Raw genomic sequence first — 15,538 nt, forward strand, 5'->3', positions numbered from 1 at the left:
AGTCATGTTAATTTATTCATATCAAGCATTTACTGATGTTTGAGAACCTAACAAGTATAAGGCACTTGTTGGAGTGGAGGGGCCAAAAGATAAATTATCACCATGCTTTTCTTCTGGTAGGGAAAGTAGATATTTATTTTTATATAACAACCTAATTACATTTTGTTTGTTTTCATTTTTTGGCCATGCTGTGTAGCATGTGAGATCTTAGTTTCCAGACCAAGGTTTGAACTCTTGCCCCCTGCTTTGGAAGCACAGTCTTAACCACTGGACCACCAGAGAAGTCCCTGAAAGTATATATTTAAATAGATAATTAAAGATAATGAATAATTATCATCTATTTAAATGTAATTAATTGATTATTGTAGTCATCAAGGCAAATATAGATTACAGTGAAAACACAAAAGTAGAGAAGCTGTAGAAATTGCCTGAAAACCATCTTCAGACCAAGTCAAGGGTTAATTGAATCTTAAGTGTTACAGGATAGCTGCTACAGGGTTTCTTTTATTAAGACTGGATTGCAAACTGAGTTAATTCTCCTTTGTGCCTATTTCAAAGAAATATATAATTTTCTTGCTACTCTTTTGAAGGAGAAAATTAAGATTAGAGGGTCTTCTGCATTTCCTCTTTCATCCAGGAAATTGATATTCTGGCTAACCTATTCGCATCCTGTCCTCTGGAGCCAGGAATGATCTTCCAGAGGAGAATGTATCACAGCTGCAGTCTAACCAAACGCCTTGATCCCACACAGCTGCCTCCTTCTCCCCTCTGGGACTAAGAAGGAAACCAGGGATATGTTAGTTGTCAGTCAGATCAAGGAGACAGATGCTTCCTTTGGCCTTCTCTGACTCCTCTCTTCCTCCTCCTTCTCTTTAACCCCTTGAGTCAGAGGCGTTGGTTATCTGGGTCATACCTGAGCATTCCTCTCGCTGCATCTGAGATCTGTCATACTCCACTCCTTCCCCAAACTGCTTTAGGCAAGCAATGGGCATGCTCTGTACACAGCCTCCTGCTTGTACCACATCTTAGAGATGCCCTTTCGATGCATCTGAAACTCTGAATGAGGGTCATCCCACATCCCTGCTGATGTGACGCTAGACATAAACTATGAAAGCAACTAAGCTTCCAGCATTCTCTCTGACCCTTGACAAAGAGGACTAATTTATTCTTCCAAGATAATTTCATGGAAGAAGTCTAATGGTTCATTTACCTCATACATAAGATTTGCTTCTAAAAAACCAGTTTGCCCTTAGATGCTGTGGCATCTAAGTCTCAAGTGGTGACCACTGACAAAATTTTCCTAACTGAAGCAAAATGATTTTAAAAAGAAGAAAACTATGCAATTTAAAGGGCTGTAGATTTTCCTGCGATTTTAGACAAGTAAAATATTATTTGCATTATGAGGTACATTTTAAAAACATTAGTTATTCATAATGCTTTTGCCTGGAAAAATAAAATGTTCCACCTTCTGGCATCTTCTTTAGAGAAGATGCCTATATAACTATATAGGTCGTGAATCATTTATGATTATAAAATAGCCAAACACTTTATTGTTCTCTACTCAACCAAACCAATTTAGTTCAAAGGAATAGTCTTTGGAGAACACTATTTTGATAATTATATTAATTTGATAATTATACAATTTTCTAATTTTTGCCTATTTATATTTGGATGTGATATGGCTTTCTTTGGGGGAGAGCGGAGAAAAGGTGCTATTTTGTATCCAGCTTGGCAAGTCATATACTTAGTGTTTCTTAATTTCATATAAAAATAAAGACCATTATGAGAAATAGCCTCATGTTATTAGCTTACTTAAGTAGCAAACTGAACATAACATTTACTATGAAAAATATTTTGTATAAATATTTTCTTTTCTTACCTAATGAAGTAAGAGATATTCCCATTTATCCAGTGAGGAGACAGGCTTTGAAAGTTTCAAAGATATAGGTCTCAGTCTCCATGTTAGTCACTCAATCGTGTCCAACTCTTTGCGACCCCCATGGACTGTAGCTCACCAGGCTCCTCTGTCCATGGGATTCTCCAGGCAAGAATATTGGAGTGGGTTGCCATTTCCTTCTCCAGGGGATCTTCCCGACCCAGGGATCGAACCCAGGTCTCCTATATTGCAGGCAGATTCGTTACTGTCTGAGCCACCATAAATAGTAAAGCAGAACTTGAGTTCAGAGATGTTGGACTGCTTGACCCAAGATCTTTCCACAATCAAGTGTTTTTAAGGGTATTTCAAATCTTTTGAAAGTTGTTTATAATAAAAATCTTAATAAACTTTGCTTTAATTTGGAAGAATAGTCAGAAAAAACAATACTTATGCTTATTTCACCAGTTAGGGATGATCTGTCTTTAATAAATGAGATGAAAGTACCAAATAATGCTTCTTGGTGACACTTGATCCAAAGATGAATGGCTGGGCCAAAGAGTAAGTAAGGAAGGAACTGTCTTCCCTTAAGGTACTAGGTACGTAAAATAAAGCATCTTTTCAAAAGATCTGACAAGGATGAGCTACATTGTGGGTTTATTATTTTAAGGAAATCCATAGGTTTCTGAATTTGCTAATCCTACATTTATTTTTATATTGATATTTTTCTAAATGCTATAATTATGAGTGAATTTTTATGCCTTAAAAGGATAGATAATGAAAATATATGTGTCTCATAAAATTATGGTTCAAATCACAAGTTAAATACAAGTTCAACCAAATAATTTGGTCAATATCAATGGGGAATTCATAACTTTCTTAGGCTAAAATATATGTTTACTTTTTCAATCCCCCATGCTCTAGAAAAACATATGATAATACTATTCAGATAAGTTGGAACTAGGAACTAAAATAGTCAATGGGTCTTCTTGAACACTTCAAGTTTCCCATGGGCTGATTACTCATTTTTAATTTCACAGTTTTTACATCTCAGCTTTGAAAAGAACTGTTTAAAGATATGTTGTTTAACTTTGTCAGAAATACTTCTTACTGCAAAATAATCAGATATTTTTAATAAGAAATGTTTGCTTACATTAAACACTGTTTGGATAATAAGATGACAAAACACTATTGTCCTTCAACACTGAAGCTCCTCCCTGTTCATTAAAAGCTCTGGTAAAAATAATCCTTAAGAAAACATTAATTGTTTATATGATAAGCATTCACATTTCTTATCCCAAAGTGCACTGCATTTTTTCTTTGCTTACCAACTGAAGAACAACAAATGATAATAATTTAAGCTTCATGTTCAGCTCACTGCTGCTAAGTCACTTCAGTTGTGTTCAACTCTGTGTGACCCCATAGATGGCAGCCCACCAGGCTCCCCCATCCCTGGGATTCTCCAGGCAAGAACACTGGAGTGGGTTGCCATTTCTTTCTCCAATGCATGAAAGTGAAAAGTGAAAGCGAAGTCGCTCAGTCTTGTCCAACTCTTAGCGACCCCATGGACTGCAGCCTACCAGGTTCCTCTGTCCATGGGATTTTCCAGGCAAGAGTAGTTCAGCTCACTAGAGAACTTAAAAAATAAACTGCATTGCCTTTGTTTTAGGCTTCCCAGGTGGCGCTAGTGGTAAAGAACCACTTAACAATGCAAGATCCCTGGGTCAGGAACATCCCCTGGAGGAGGGCATGGCAACCCATTCCAGTATTCTTGCCTGGAGAATTCCATGGACAGAGGAGCCTGGCAGGCTACAGTCCACAGGGTTTCAAAGAGTTGAACACTACTGAAGTGACTTAGCATGCATGCTTTTACTATAAATGAGATTGTCCACTTCTTCTTTGCTTTTTCCTATGCTTCTTTCATCTTTTACTCCATGTAATCATCACACATGATGATTACACAAAAACTATTGAACCTCTACTATGGGCCAGGTATTTCACACACATAATAGGATCTTTAGGACTGTGATTTCTTTGCAGATGAAAATGTTAAGACTCTGAACAGCTTACCACGATCATAAAGGGAGTAGAGGCTATGTTGTAGTTGAAAATGTGAATACAGTGTTTTCTTTAAAGGCAAGTGGATTGCTTTTCCTTTTAAAAAAAATTCTTATTTTCTGTTTTAGAAATTCATGACCAATTTTTTAAATATATATTTAACTACTCATCTGTGAAATTAAAAAACACTAAAAGTAACTTATAGGAGACCATTCATTGCTCACTAGAACTCAGGGCTCCTCTTCAAACATGGTTCCCCAAAATGAATCATTATTTCAATCTTAGCTACTTCTGTAAATAAGATCAGTAAGCCTAAAGGAATAATGTATTCTCTGGGATCTTAGAGAAAAAGATAACTTGGAAAACTGTTTCATTTGAATACAACACAAAATAAACAAAACAATCTCAAGGACAACCAAGAAACTCTATCACAAAACAGCCACATCAATGACTTGATGTTTCCTAAGGTTACATTTTTTCTGGTTAGTTTTGAACAATAGGCTTGGGAAATTTTCATGATAGACAATTAGTCAACTGTCCCAATGCTTTCATCAGAGTCAAGCTTTATGAGTTATTTATCAAGAAAGCAAAGTAAAACTATATTTATGGAAAAAAAAAAACTTCAGTGAAGTGATTGGACCCATCTTCCTTAAAAATATCAAGTCTATTGTTGATAATATATGTAGTGAGGGGTAATTATGGATCCTTTTAAACTTGTTCTCAGGAAAAGTGAGATTCAATTTTCATCACACTTCTTAAGGACCCCAGCCATTTTTGCAACATTTGAAAAATCTTACTACCAGTATATCCATCACGTGTTTATTCTCTTCTTTAGATATCTTGTCTAAACCAGTTATGGGGACAATCTCTAGATGCTAAAAAAGTTTCTGTAGAATTTGGTAATAATTTAATCCCCTTTGTCTCGAGTAAACAATTCAGAAAAGGAAAATCGTCACCAGTAGAATAACAGACCCACAAGAACTGGGACCATATTTGTCTTCCTCATTGCTTTTTCCCCAGGGCCCAGAACAGATCTGACACATTATAAGATCTCAAAATATCTGCTGAATGAATGAATAATTAATTAATCTAATGGTATTATCCTGTAGCCTTTTAAAAATCTCACTTTACATTTTTTATTTGGGTTCAAATGACTGTACAGTACATGTTAGCATCAAAGAATCTAGCTCAAAGTGTTTGTATTTCAGCAGCTGTTACTATTTAACATGCTTCATATTTTCCTGGGTTCCTATATGTGTTTATTCCAGCTCTAGGAGTTAGTGGCACATTTTCCTGCAAAATACCCCTAAAAAGCATATTCTGAATAACTATAGGATTTCTAAAATAAGTACTCGACAACGCTATGGGGTTTATTCTATAAGGAAATGCTCCATGGCAGAATCATCCTGTGAGGTTTTTTCCTTCTTTTTTTCTTTCCAGTAAGAAAACGAACCAAAAGAAAAGAGGAATGTGAATCAGCTGCCATGTAAGCTAAATTCATTCCCCTTTGGCTCATCTGCTGGGGCTCCAAACTTTCTGGAGATTTATCTTCTGAGTATATGGTTCTTGGAATTCCCAGGCCAAATTTTTCTTGAAAGATAATAAATCAAAATGCATTTGCAGTGTTAGGCTAAAGATATAGGCTTCGTGATCATATTGAATATTTATACCATGACTTAGTTATAAAGATTTTCTTTGAAACTTTCTAAAGAATATAAACAGCTAGATTACAAAATTCCAAAGGCAGAGGCAAAACTAAGACCCAGGGATTATGAGAGTATTTTGGTACTTGAAAGATAAATTTTTGTTCTAAAACTTTACTGGGTTTGCTTTTGATAACACTGCATACTTTACAGTTTTGTTCAAACCCTGCTGTCTGGGCTAAGCCAAGAGTAGAGAGATCACCCAGGTTTTCTTAATATCTAAGATTTCATGGGAGCAAATCACAGACTTAAAATAATCTATCTCCTTGGAATCATAGAACACAAGATATTATTTGTTCAAAATTTTATTTTACATAAGGGGAGCCATGAAGCTCAGAAAAACATTTTTTTTTTTTTTTTTTTAGTGATTTAGTCCAAGATAGCAGAATGATGCTTCTCTGACTTAAAGAAAAGAATCAAGTTCCCTAACTTCAAAGTTACTTCTTTCACTCCTCCTCTCCTTCCCTTACTCCTCATTAGGTGGCACTGTCTCTCACATTTGGAATTGCAGAAATTGAAAATGCTGCACTCCCAGGGAAGCCATTCCCATGAATAAAGCAGATGAGGTAGCTAGAGCGCCTGCATCCCACTCACCCAGATCAGAACACTGGACAACTCGAAGGTGGCACTGGCAACGGAAGGGGCAGACTGGGCCCATCGGCTCTAATTCAGGAACTTCATGGAAGCGGTCGTCCGGGCCTATCCCAGAAGCCTCATCTTCCAGCATAAAGTCAAATAAGCCTTTCTGTTGAAACGGTCCAGCCCAGGAAACTTGTGCAACCAAGAGGAAGATGATAGTTGCCTTCATGATTTCTCTGGTATATTTTCACAACCGAGGAACCTGGGAAATAAGCCGAAGGTTTAGAAGAGTAGCCTTGCCTAGTGTCTGCGTTACATAAGTGGAGTGCACATAGAGAAAAGCATAAAAAAGTAATATTTTATGTACTGTTAGGAGCAGAACATTAGAAATATATTTGGAAGGTAATAAGGTTCAGTAGAGATGAACTTGCACTATTTACTTATGAAGAAAAATTTAAATAGCGTTTGAATCGCTTCGTTGAATTTGGGGTCTGAATTAAGACCACAGATTATATAGTCAAGCTGCAAAACTGTTGCGATGATAAATCACACTGGAATTTTCAAGGCCACAAGCCGTGCCACAGTTAAACAAGTTTTGTCTGTACACACAAGAGTTCTCCAATTCCTGCTCAGAAATATCTCTGAAAGCCAATCTGATTTCTCCAGCCCACTGCATTTATCCCAGTCCAGACCCTTCTCATCACTCCCTGAACAAGAGCGTTCAAATAGTCTCAGCCTTGAGTATTTCCTCCATTCCAGGCCATCTTCCACTTTGCTGCCCAAGTCATCTTCTAAAAATTCAATTTCATTGTATCGATTTTCTACTGCAAATCCTTTGCTGACTTCTCACAGCTTGCCAGTAAGGTCTCCATCCCCTTGGTTGCATATAAGACCATGCACGATTTGACACCAACTGATAATAAGCCATATTCCTCTCCATTTTCTCTCTACTCCCAGTCCCCACCTCAACCCTGACACTCCAAGCTAATCACCATTTCAGATACCTACCTTGTGAGAGAGTTGCAAAGGCTAAATGAGATAATGGGCTTCCCCTGTGTATTCTCTGGCGCATCCAGGCAGGATGCTGTGTTCTCCTTCTTCTGTGCTCCCAAGGCACGTTGCTTACCTCTTTTAAAGAACTTATCACATTATATTGTAATTTGTTTTGCGTGCTTGGTCTGCTCCCCCACTCGAAGATGTACTCCTTTAGGGCGTGTCTTATTATCCTTTGTTCTGTACCGGGGCCTTGCACAATATTTTGCCCATAAATGACTCAGTTGACCGTCAATTTATTAATAATACAAGTTATTCCATTTGTTCTAAGCAACCAAGTTTGATTTTTAAAAATACGGTTATCTTTGTTTCAATATAAAATCTCTAGCATAAGAAAGATACCAAATTGAACCTGAACTTGGTACAAGCATGATTCAGTTTTTAACATAAATCTTCTGGATAGTTTCTCAAATGAATCCTTTTTAAGGACTGTGTAAACCAGTAAACACATGTGGAAAATCCTATCTGATTTTTATATGACATATGTTATCTAATTTTACCAATACGATTATTTTGTAAACAAACTGACAAATAAAAATATGATTTCAACACATCTGCACCATTTTTATCCATTCATTTAACAAGCCCTTCTAGATATATATACATCTTTGTTATTGAGTTGGTTGTTTAGATGGCTGAAGTGAACTAAAGGAATCTGAGTAACAAAATCTTAATAAATCTGAATAATGAAAAGTAGTTGATCATGGACAGAACAGTCTGAATTGTTATATATACTTTCAAACTCCATGAAAACTGCGCAAAATACTCCCAAAACACATTGTAGATATTATCTTTAGTCTCATCATCTTTAATTATGTTATTTCCAGTCACTATCCAAATGATAGCAATACAGAGAAGATAAGTCTTCATATGTGCTAACCTTAATATATATTCTGGAAATCTTTGCCTAGATCCACTTTGGGGAAACAAATGTTTTAAAATTTCTTACACTTTTATTCTTAGTTTATATTTATTACTGAAGCACATCAAAGGCAACAGTATGCAATACAGGCTAGTGACTTTAAAATAATACCACGAAGATTATTATTCACACTGCCCCTTTAAATTCAGTATCAGATTCTCTCTGGAAACCCATTCCCACTCAGTTACTGCATTGCCTTTTAAAGGAGACCCTATTGTTTTGGCAGGGTTCCCTTGGACTGGATCTCAGGGAGTGGTTTTCTGTCTGTTTCACATTAAAATGCAATGTTTACGGTTTACCACAAGTTTGCTAGCCTTGCATATTTCATGTCTTACAATTTTTGAAAAAAATGAAGCAAACTAATTGCAGATTTAATAAATCGCAATGAGAAATTAATGCAGATGTCTGTTTCTGATCTTTTCTTCAGAAAAAAAAAATGCCTGGTTCACTAATCCTAAAAAAAGAATATTAAATATTAGCTCAGGGGAATATTATCATTTATATTTGTTTACTCTTGTTAAAATGGTGCCAATTCTCTACACAATCTTCTTTTTGGTTGAATCTGAACTCAGACAGACAGCTTTTAGCTTCCATTACTTATCATTTTCTTGTTTGTGTGTGTGTGTGGGTGGGTGGGTGGGTGGGTGTGCATTTTAACCCTGAATGTCCTGGGGAAAAATAACATGGCCAGGTATTTTGCACAAATTCCTCCATGAAATAACTTCTTTTAGATTAGTATCATAATACTTAAAACACAGCATCTTAAAATAATTAATGTAGGCTACTGATAGTGATAGTCTCTTTATCATTTCCTTCCTTTCTTAATAATCAGGAAAACAAACAAGCCTATATCAGTAGCCCATTTAGACATCAAAGAGACTGTTATGAGATGATATACTATTAAAATTTCATTTCAACTATTTTAAGTATTCTCAAAATGTATGCCTATTTCCCAAATGCTAATTGCTAAGAATGTCACTACTTCACTAAAGTTCATTGCATAATTTAATGTGTTTATCAAAAATAATAATTTTAGGTTTCTTAAATGACATCCCATTAAATTATACCATTCAGATCAATTTGTATGATGTCATTTATGCCTTTGGTGTGAATCTCAAAGTCAAAATTTAAACCTCAGGAGATAAGTGAAGCTATAAATGCAGAGCAAACTACCCCCCCGCCCCGCCCCCCGCCCCAGCCCCAGCACTGGGTGAATTAAAAACCTCAATAATAATAGAAATAAGTTAAAAGTAAACAGTAAAAGCAGTATCCATCTATCAATAAGGGGTACTATAAGAGGCATCTGATTCTTTTTCTGGTCAAAATAGCAATTCGAAGAAAAAGCCACAGGTATTTATATCACTGGGAGCCCACTTAATCAGTGGTCATCATGTTACCCTGTTTTGAAATTAGAAAGAAAAATAACCCACACTTTCATTCTATAATGAATGTATCTTATGATAAAATTTCATTTGCAGCAGAAGTTCTAGCAGAGTCTCTTTACATTTTAGTAACTATGTAGCTAACTGTGAGATCATCTTAGTTAGGTCCTTAATAATCAGCATAAATATAGTCAGTGTTTGTTTTCACCTCTCTGATGACAGTTTCTATTATTTTCTAAGTTGTAGAAATATACACTAACGTCTATAACTAATTACCAAAGTTCACTTCTCTGAAGTTTAAAAGTTCTTAAAATATACAAGAATTCAGGAGGAGAATAAATTCTTAAATATACAATCCAACTATGAATAGCATGCCAGTCTAGAATACTTTTCTATAAACATTTCCTAAACATTTAATTAGTAAAAACACAAAATATATCAATAAAGAGAGTCACAGTGTTAGGTTATAGTTTCTCTAAGAAACATCTTTGCAAAGAACAGAGAGAAAGAACTAAAACAATGCATTACAACCATTTTACCAAATACTTAGTTTCTCTTTTCAAGCAATACTTGTTTAAAACACTGCATAAAGATTACTAAAAGTTCAGTACACATTTTTTTCCTCTTTTTCTCTTACCAAATAATTCCTTTTTTCTCAACTTGATCAAAGTTTTATTAGTCTGTAGCAGAGTTCAGGACAATTATTGAAAACCATACCTTTTAATCCGGGGATTTGCCACAGGAGCCCTCAAAGCTGAGATGTAATTACACTAAATATTCAGCCCAAGCAAAAGAGTTTGCAGGTGTGGAAAGGAGGAGGGGGAAGGTGCTGCTCTGTGACCGTCACTAGGTTGAAAACCTCCTGCTTCTACTCCATAGCACAGTTAAAAAATAAGGTTTCCCTCAATGAACACAATCCGGCTGACACCCACATTAGATCATATGGTAATGATATGTCTCTTGTATTGTAGCCAGAAACTTTATCGGCCTTTTTTTCTCCCCATTTAAATGCTTTATTCCTTTTGCATCTGCTTAAAATTCTAAACTGCTTCTGTAATATAGTAGTGGAGCAACTTGACTTGGAATTTGTTTCATTGTGTCGATTCATTTCCCTGAAATTGTAACTAAAGGGTTTATTTCCCCACCCCCAACCCTACTCCTTGATCCACTCTTTCTAGTCTTCTTTATGAGTCACATTTATCATACTTCCGAAATGACAGTTTTTGCTGGTTTTTTTGTTTTTTTTTTGCTTTCAGGATGTGTAAGTCTGGCAAATGGAATGAAATTATTTTAAGTGTGGGCTATGAAAATAAATGAGTACTCATTCAGATTCTTACTTGCCTTGGGCTATTTGTGTAAATTCAAAAATTCAAGTACTATGCTATGGAGGTTTTCTATATATCTTGAACATATTTCTAAAGTTCCCTGGAAGAAAGCCATGATTTTATATGAAAAGCACACCATTTATTACTTTCCTTACTTATAGTTTAAAACCTTTCTTGTTGTCTACCAGTTGCATGTGTTTTTTTTTAAATAAAGCACATAGATACTAGAAGATGATCACAATTTAATTTAGTCTGTATATGAAAATTTTTATTTTTGTAGGCTATACTTTTATATAATCCAGAATTTGAAAAGGCAATAAAGTCTATGGCTCTTTCCAAATTCAGTAAATAGAAAAAAGAAAGTGCAAATACAAGGAAAGATATTTATTCAACCAGTGAAAGCTTTTTTGAGTTTTTGTAATTCCCTTGCTGGATGCTGTCAGTTCTCTGCGTGTCTCTATGCTTTGACTTGTATCTTTATGCCCTGGCCCCTAGGCTGTTACCAGGTGGAAACTTGAAATCAACATCTGTGAAACATGAGAGGATAACCCTTCCATTCTCCACCCTCCCTTCTTCCCTTCTCTAGCCATCTAAGTACACAATTCTACAGTAAATATACTTTGCCTTGATGAAATTTGAAGGGATTAAATTTTTAAGTGTGTTACCTAAAGAAGAAGGGGTAGGGCTGTTATCACATGATACTTTGCCTTATTTTCCAAGCCCAGTCTCCATAATGTTAACACCTTACCCTACTCTTCTCCTTGGCATTTAATAACCCCATGCCTGGTTAGTCTGATGATTTAGAAGAAGGCAAATATTTTCCCTGGACATTGGTGCAAAATCCATGATCCCCATGCTGGTGGTTTAGTCACTAAAGTGGTATCTGACTCTTGCAATCCCATGGACTATAGCCCACTAGGCTCCTCTGTCCATGGGATTCTCCAGGCAAGAAGACTGGAGTGGGTTGCTGTTTTCTTCTCCAAGGGATTTTCCTGACCCAGGAATCAAACCCAGGTCTTCTGCATTGCAGGCAGATTCTTTACCAACTGAGATGCAAGGGAAGCATATGATCCTCTTACCTGGAATCAATTAACTTTTTCCTCTTGAACTCCTCTTACATTTATCTCATTCTTATAACATGCAATCATTTGTTCATATTAGGGTTAGTTATGTACATCTCTCATCTCAAGGAATAAAATAAATCCTCTTCATACCTGTGTCCCCACAACCAGCACAAAGTAAATTCTCAAGAACCTTTTCATGAATGACCATAAATGAAGACAGATCATTGACTAAGGATGATTATTGTTTTGCCCAGGTCTGCTTCACTCTTTATCAAAACCCAATCTGGGCTTCCCTGGTGGCTCAGGGGTCAAGAATTCGCTTGCCACTGTAGAAGACACGGATTGCATCCCTGGTCCAGGAAGATCTCACATGCTGGGGAGCACCTATGTCCACGTTACGACTACTGAGCCTGTGCTCTGGATCCCTGAAACATAACGACTGAGCCCCCATGTGGTAACTGCTGAAGCCTCTGTACCCTGGAGCCTCTTCTGGGCAACAAGAGAAGCTACGACAGTGAGAAGCCCCCATAACAGGACAAAGAGTAGCTCCTGGGCACAGCCCCAAAATGAATCAATAAAAATAAAAATTAAAGAAAAGAACAAAAAAACAATCTACTATAGTACTACAGTGTAGATGATGAATAACAGCAGCAATTGTTACCAGAGAGGTAAAAGGAGAAAGAGAAGGGGAAGAGGGTATTAAAGAAAAAGAAGAACTAGAACAGGCGGAAAAGACACATTATCTTGATATACAGACCATCTTAATTTTATAAAACAGAACTGTTTTGGCTAAGTTTCACATCCAGTTTCTTCCCTCTGATAGTAAGCTGTATGAACTCAGCACACTCAACCTCTCTGAGTTCCCATATCTGTAAAATAGGTTAAAAGTATTACCTAATTCATAATGTTGAAATAAGGATGGAATGAGGCAAAGGTTTAAGGTATGTAATTCAGAGCATTGCTGTTATCCCAGGAAATTAAGCTTCCTGTAAATGTTAGCTTTTATTGTTTTCTGATACATATCATAACAATCGTTTAAGTTGGGCAAGGGAAATCATTTTACTGAAGTCCAATGACCTGCCCAAGCCCACAGAGCTAGTAAGAAGCACAACAAAAGTGAATACCCAAATATTTTAGTACCTAATCTACTTTACTGTAACTATACTTCATTTTAAGAAAGCTCAAACTCTTAAGTTATAGAAGATTAGTAATAAAAAATTTTGAGTAACATGTCTTTGTAGACTTGTTTAAAAACTGTGACCAGGTTTTACAATTCTTTTTAAACTTTATCTTTGTGGAGGAACAAATATTTCTCTTTTAAGTTTTAGTAAGAACCTTACCTCCAAAATCCTAAGGACTTCACTGAATGTTAGTTTATTTCAAATTTGTGCCTTTAATCAGATGTTAAATTACATCTGTCATCATACCTATTTTTAGATAGAAGAAATGAAGTTACAAAAAGTCACACATAGCAAGTCATAAAGATGCCATAGGGACCACTGTCAAAATCTAGGTCTCTTGCAGTCAAATGGGAAAGAAACAATTTTGAGGCAAGAAGCCATGCATGTGTGGAGAAGGCTGAAACTTATCCTGGCTTGGAATGTTTGGGGGTAGGGTTCACTGAAACCTTGGCTGTTGTTACAGATATTTGAAATATTCAGATTCAGAGCAGATACCACATCTGCTGTAAAAACCACTTAAACAGTGATTTCTACTGACAACTCACTAGTTAAGTGGGTGACTGTATTCTGCATGTTGTCAAAGTTCATTTCAGGGCTAGTCAGTCTTTCCCACCGACATCAAACACAAATGGTCTAAACTGTACCTGCATGCTAAGATGTGAAGAATGCCAGAGCTTCGAAAGGTCTCCTTCTGACACCCTTTATTTTCGAAGAGGTCTGGAAGTAAGTGATTATCTTCACAAATCTGTGACTGGTTTATTCTTAGACTGACTCTTCAAAGTAAGGTCAGCAGCTAGAATGGGTGTCTGGCTCTTTATTAGCCACCCTAGACAGTTTTTCTTCTTTAGACAAGAAAGAAGGCGAAGGTGGAAGTCAGGCCAGCCTAGCGTGCAGGATGGACTGGAACAACATTTCTTCTTCTTCCCCATATTACGCATCCTATCACCGCTGTATTTAGTGTTCTTGTGGTTTGCATATGAGTAACTTAACCTCTCTGTTTTAGGTTTTTAACCTATAAAATATATCTAACCTTAGTACTACCTACCTTATAGATTTGCTGTGAGGTTTAAAAACAAAAAAAGACTAATACATCAAGCATTTAGAACTGCCCCTGACATATCTCAAATAATATATGTGTCCCTCATTGCTTCTGCTGTGGCCACTCCTGGGGGGCGTGGCTGTTACAAACCTTTCCCTGGACATACCAGTTTGGTGATTGGATCACATCCCTGTCCTAGCCCGCAGATGTTATCTGCCTAGCAACTCAAGAAATCCTATAAATGATATGATGTAATAAATGATATAGCTGGAAAAACAGGGACTTTTCAGTTAGATAAGCTTGGGTTTAAACTGCTACTTGTAAAAAAAACTGTCTAGTTTTCTTCTAATCCTAAAATGCATGACTTTTTGCTGGCTTCCAAAACTTGACAAAACCCATTCGTAGGACTATATAAGGATCCAGAGATTCCAGGTAAAGAGTCTCTACTCTGAACAATGAAGGCAAAATGGGAATAGAGACAAGGACTGGGCAAGAGATGAATTAAGATAAAGCTACGGAGATATGTGCCTCTCTTTCATGGCAAGGAAGCATTCAGCTGCTTTATTCTTCAATTCCTGAATGTTCAGGAGCATCTCTTTTATCAATTGCAGTCAAGAGATTTATTATTTTCATAGTATTGATCAATAAGTTGTACTGGGACACCAAGCCAACATATTAAATATGTGAATGTCTAGTAACCTACTAAATAAACAATGAATCGGCGAATACTGACTGAGGAACCACTGTGGGAGAAAATTTTGATCCTAGGACCTGTAGAGGATATTAATAAACAGAAAATATAAAGTGAAAGGCATGACCTCAAAGGACTTTCACTGCAGTAAGGAGGTAGGGTATAAGCTATATTATATTACATATACCTGTATACATATACATATATAGATATATGATATCATTTTAGAGTTATGTATACACATATATGGGTTTCCCTTGTAGCTCAGCTGGTAAAGAATTTGCCTGCAATGCAAGAGACATAGGTTCAATCCCTGGGTTGGGAAGATCGGGTGGGAGAGAGCATGGCAACCCACTCCAATATTTTTGCCTGGAGAATCCTGTAGACAGAGGAGCCTGGAGGCCTACAGTCCATAGGGTCACAAAGAGTTGGTCACAACTGAGAGACTAAGCACAGACATATATATATAATAACATTTCAGAGTTATATATATAAAATGACATTTTAGCCTTGCAGTATCAGAAGAAGTATAATGGACTATATAATTATAACTCCTGGCGAAAGTAAAGTATGATGTAATTAAAAATAATTGTCTTAGCAAGTCAGAAGAGGAATGGCAGAGAAATCACTTTACACATGGGTGGTTAGGTAAGTGTTTAATGCAGAAC

The 15,538-nt window shown here is 36.4% G+C and overlaps 1 protein-coding gene across 2 annotated transcripts in view; it reads right to left on the bottom strand.

Annotated features, from left to right (window-relative positions):
* The window catches only part of DCN (decorin), a 36,261-nt gene extending 25,670 nt beyond the window's left edge, over positions 1-10,591 (bottom strand). Inside the window, exons 1-2 of one of the 2 annotated variants that reach the window (XM_061125648.1) lie at positions 10,288-10,591; positions 6,229-6,475 (exon numbers count right to left, since the gene is read on the bottom strand). In XM_061125648.1, coding sequence (XP_060981631.1) covers positions 6,229-6,442 — 214 coding nt within the window. In that variant the 5' untranslated portion in view covers positions 6,443-6,475; positions 10,288-10,591. Of the gene's footprint in view, positions 1-6,228; positions 6,476-7,221; positions 7,379-10,287 lie in introns of those variants that run through there. The other variant, XM_061125653.1, reaches the window with a different exon arrangement.
* Positions 10,592-15,538: the final 4,947 nt, after the last annotated feature.

This window comes from Dama dama, chromosome 3 (assembly GCF_033118175.1).
Source record: "Dama dama isolate Ldn47 chromosome 3, ASM3311817v1, whole genome shotgun sequence".
NCBI lineage: Eukaryota > Metazoa > Chordata > Mammalia > Artiodactyla > Cervidae > Dama > Dama dama.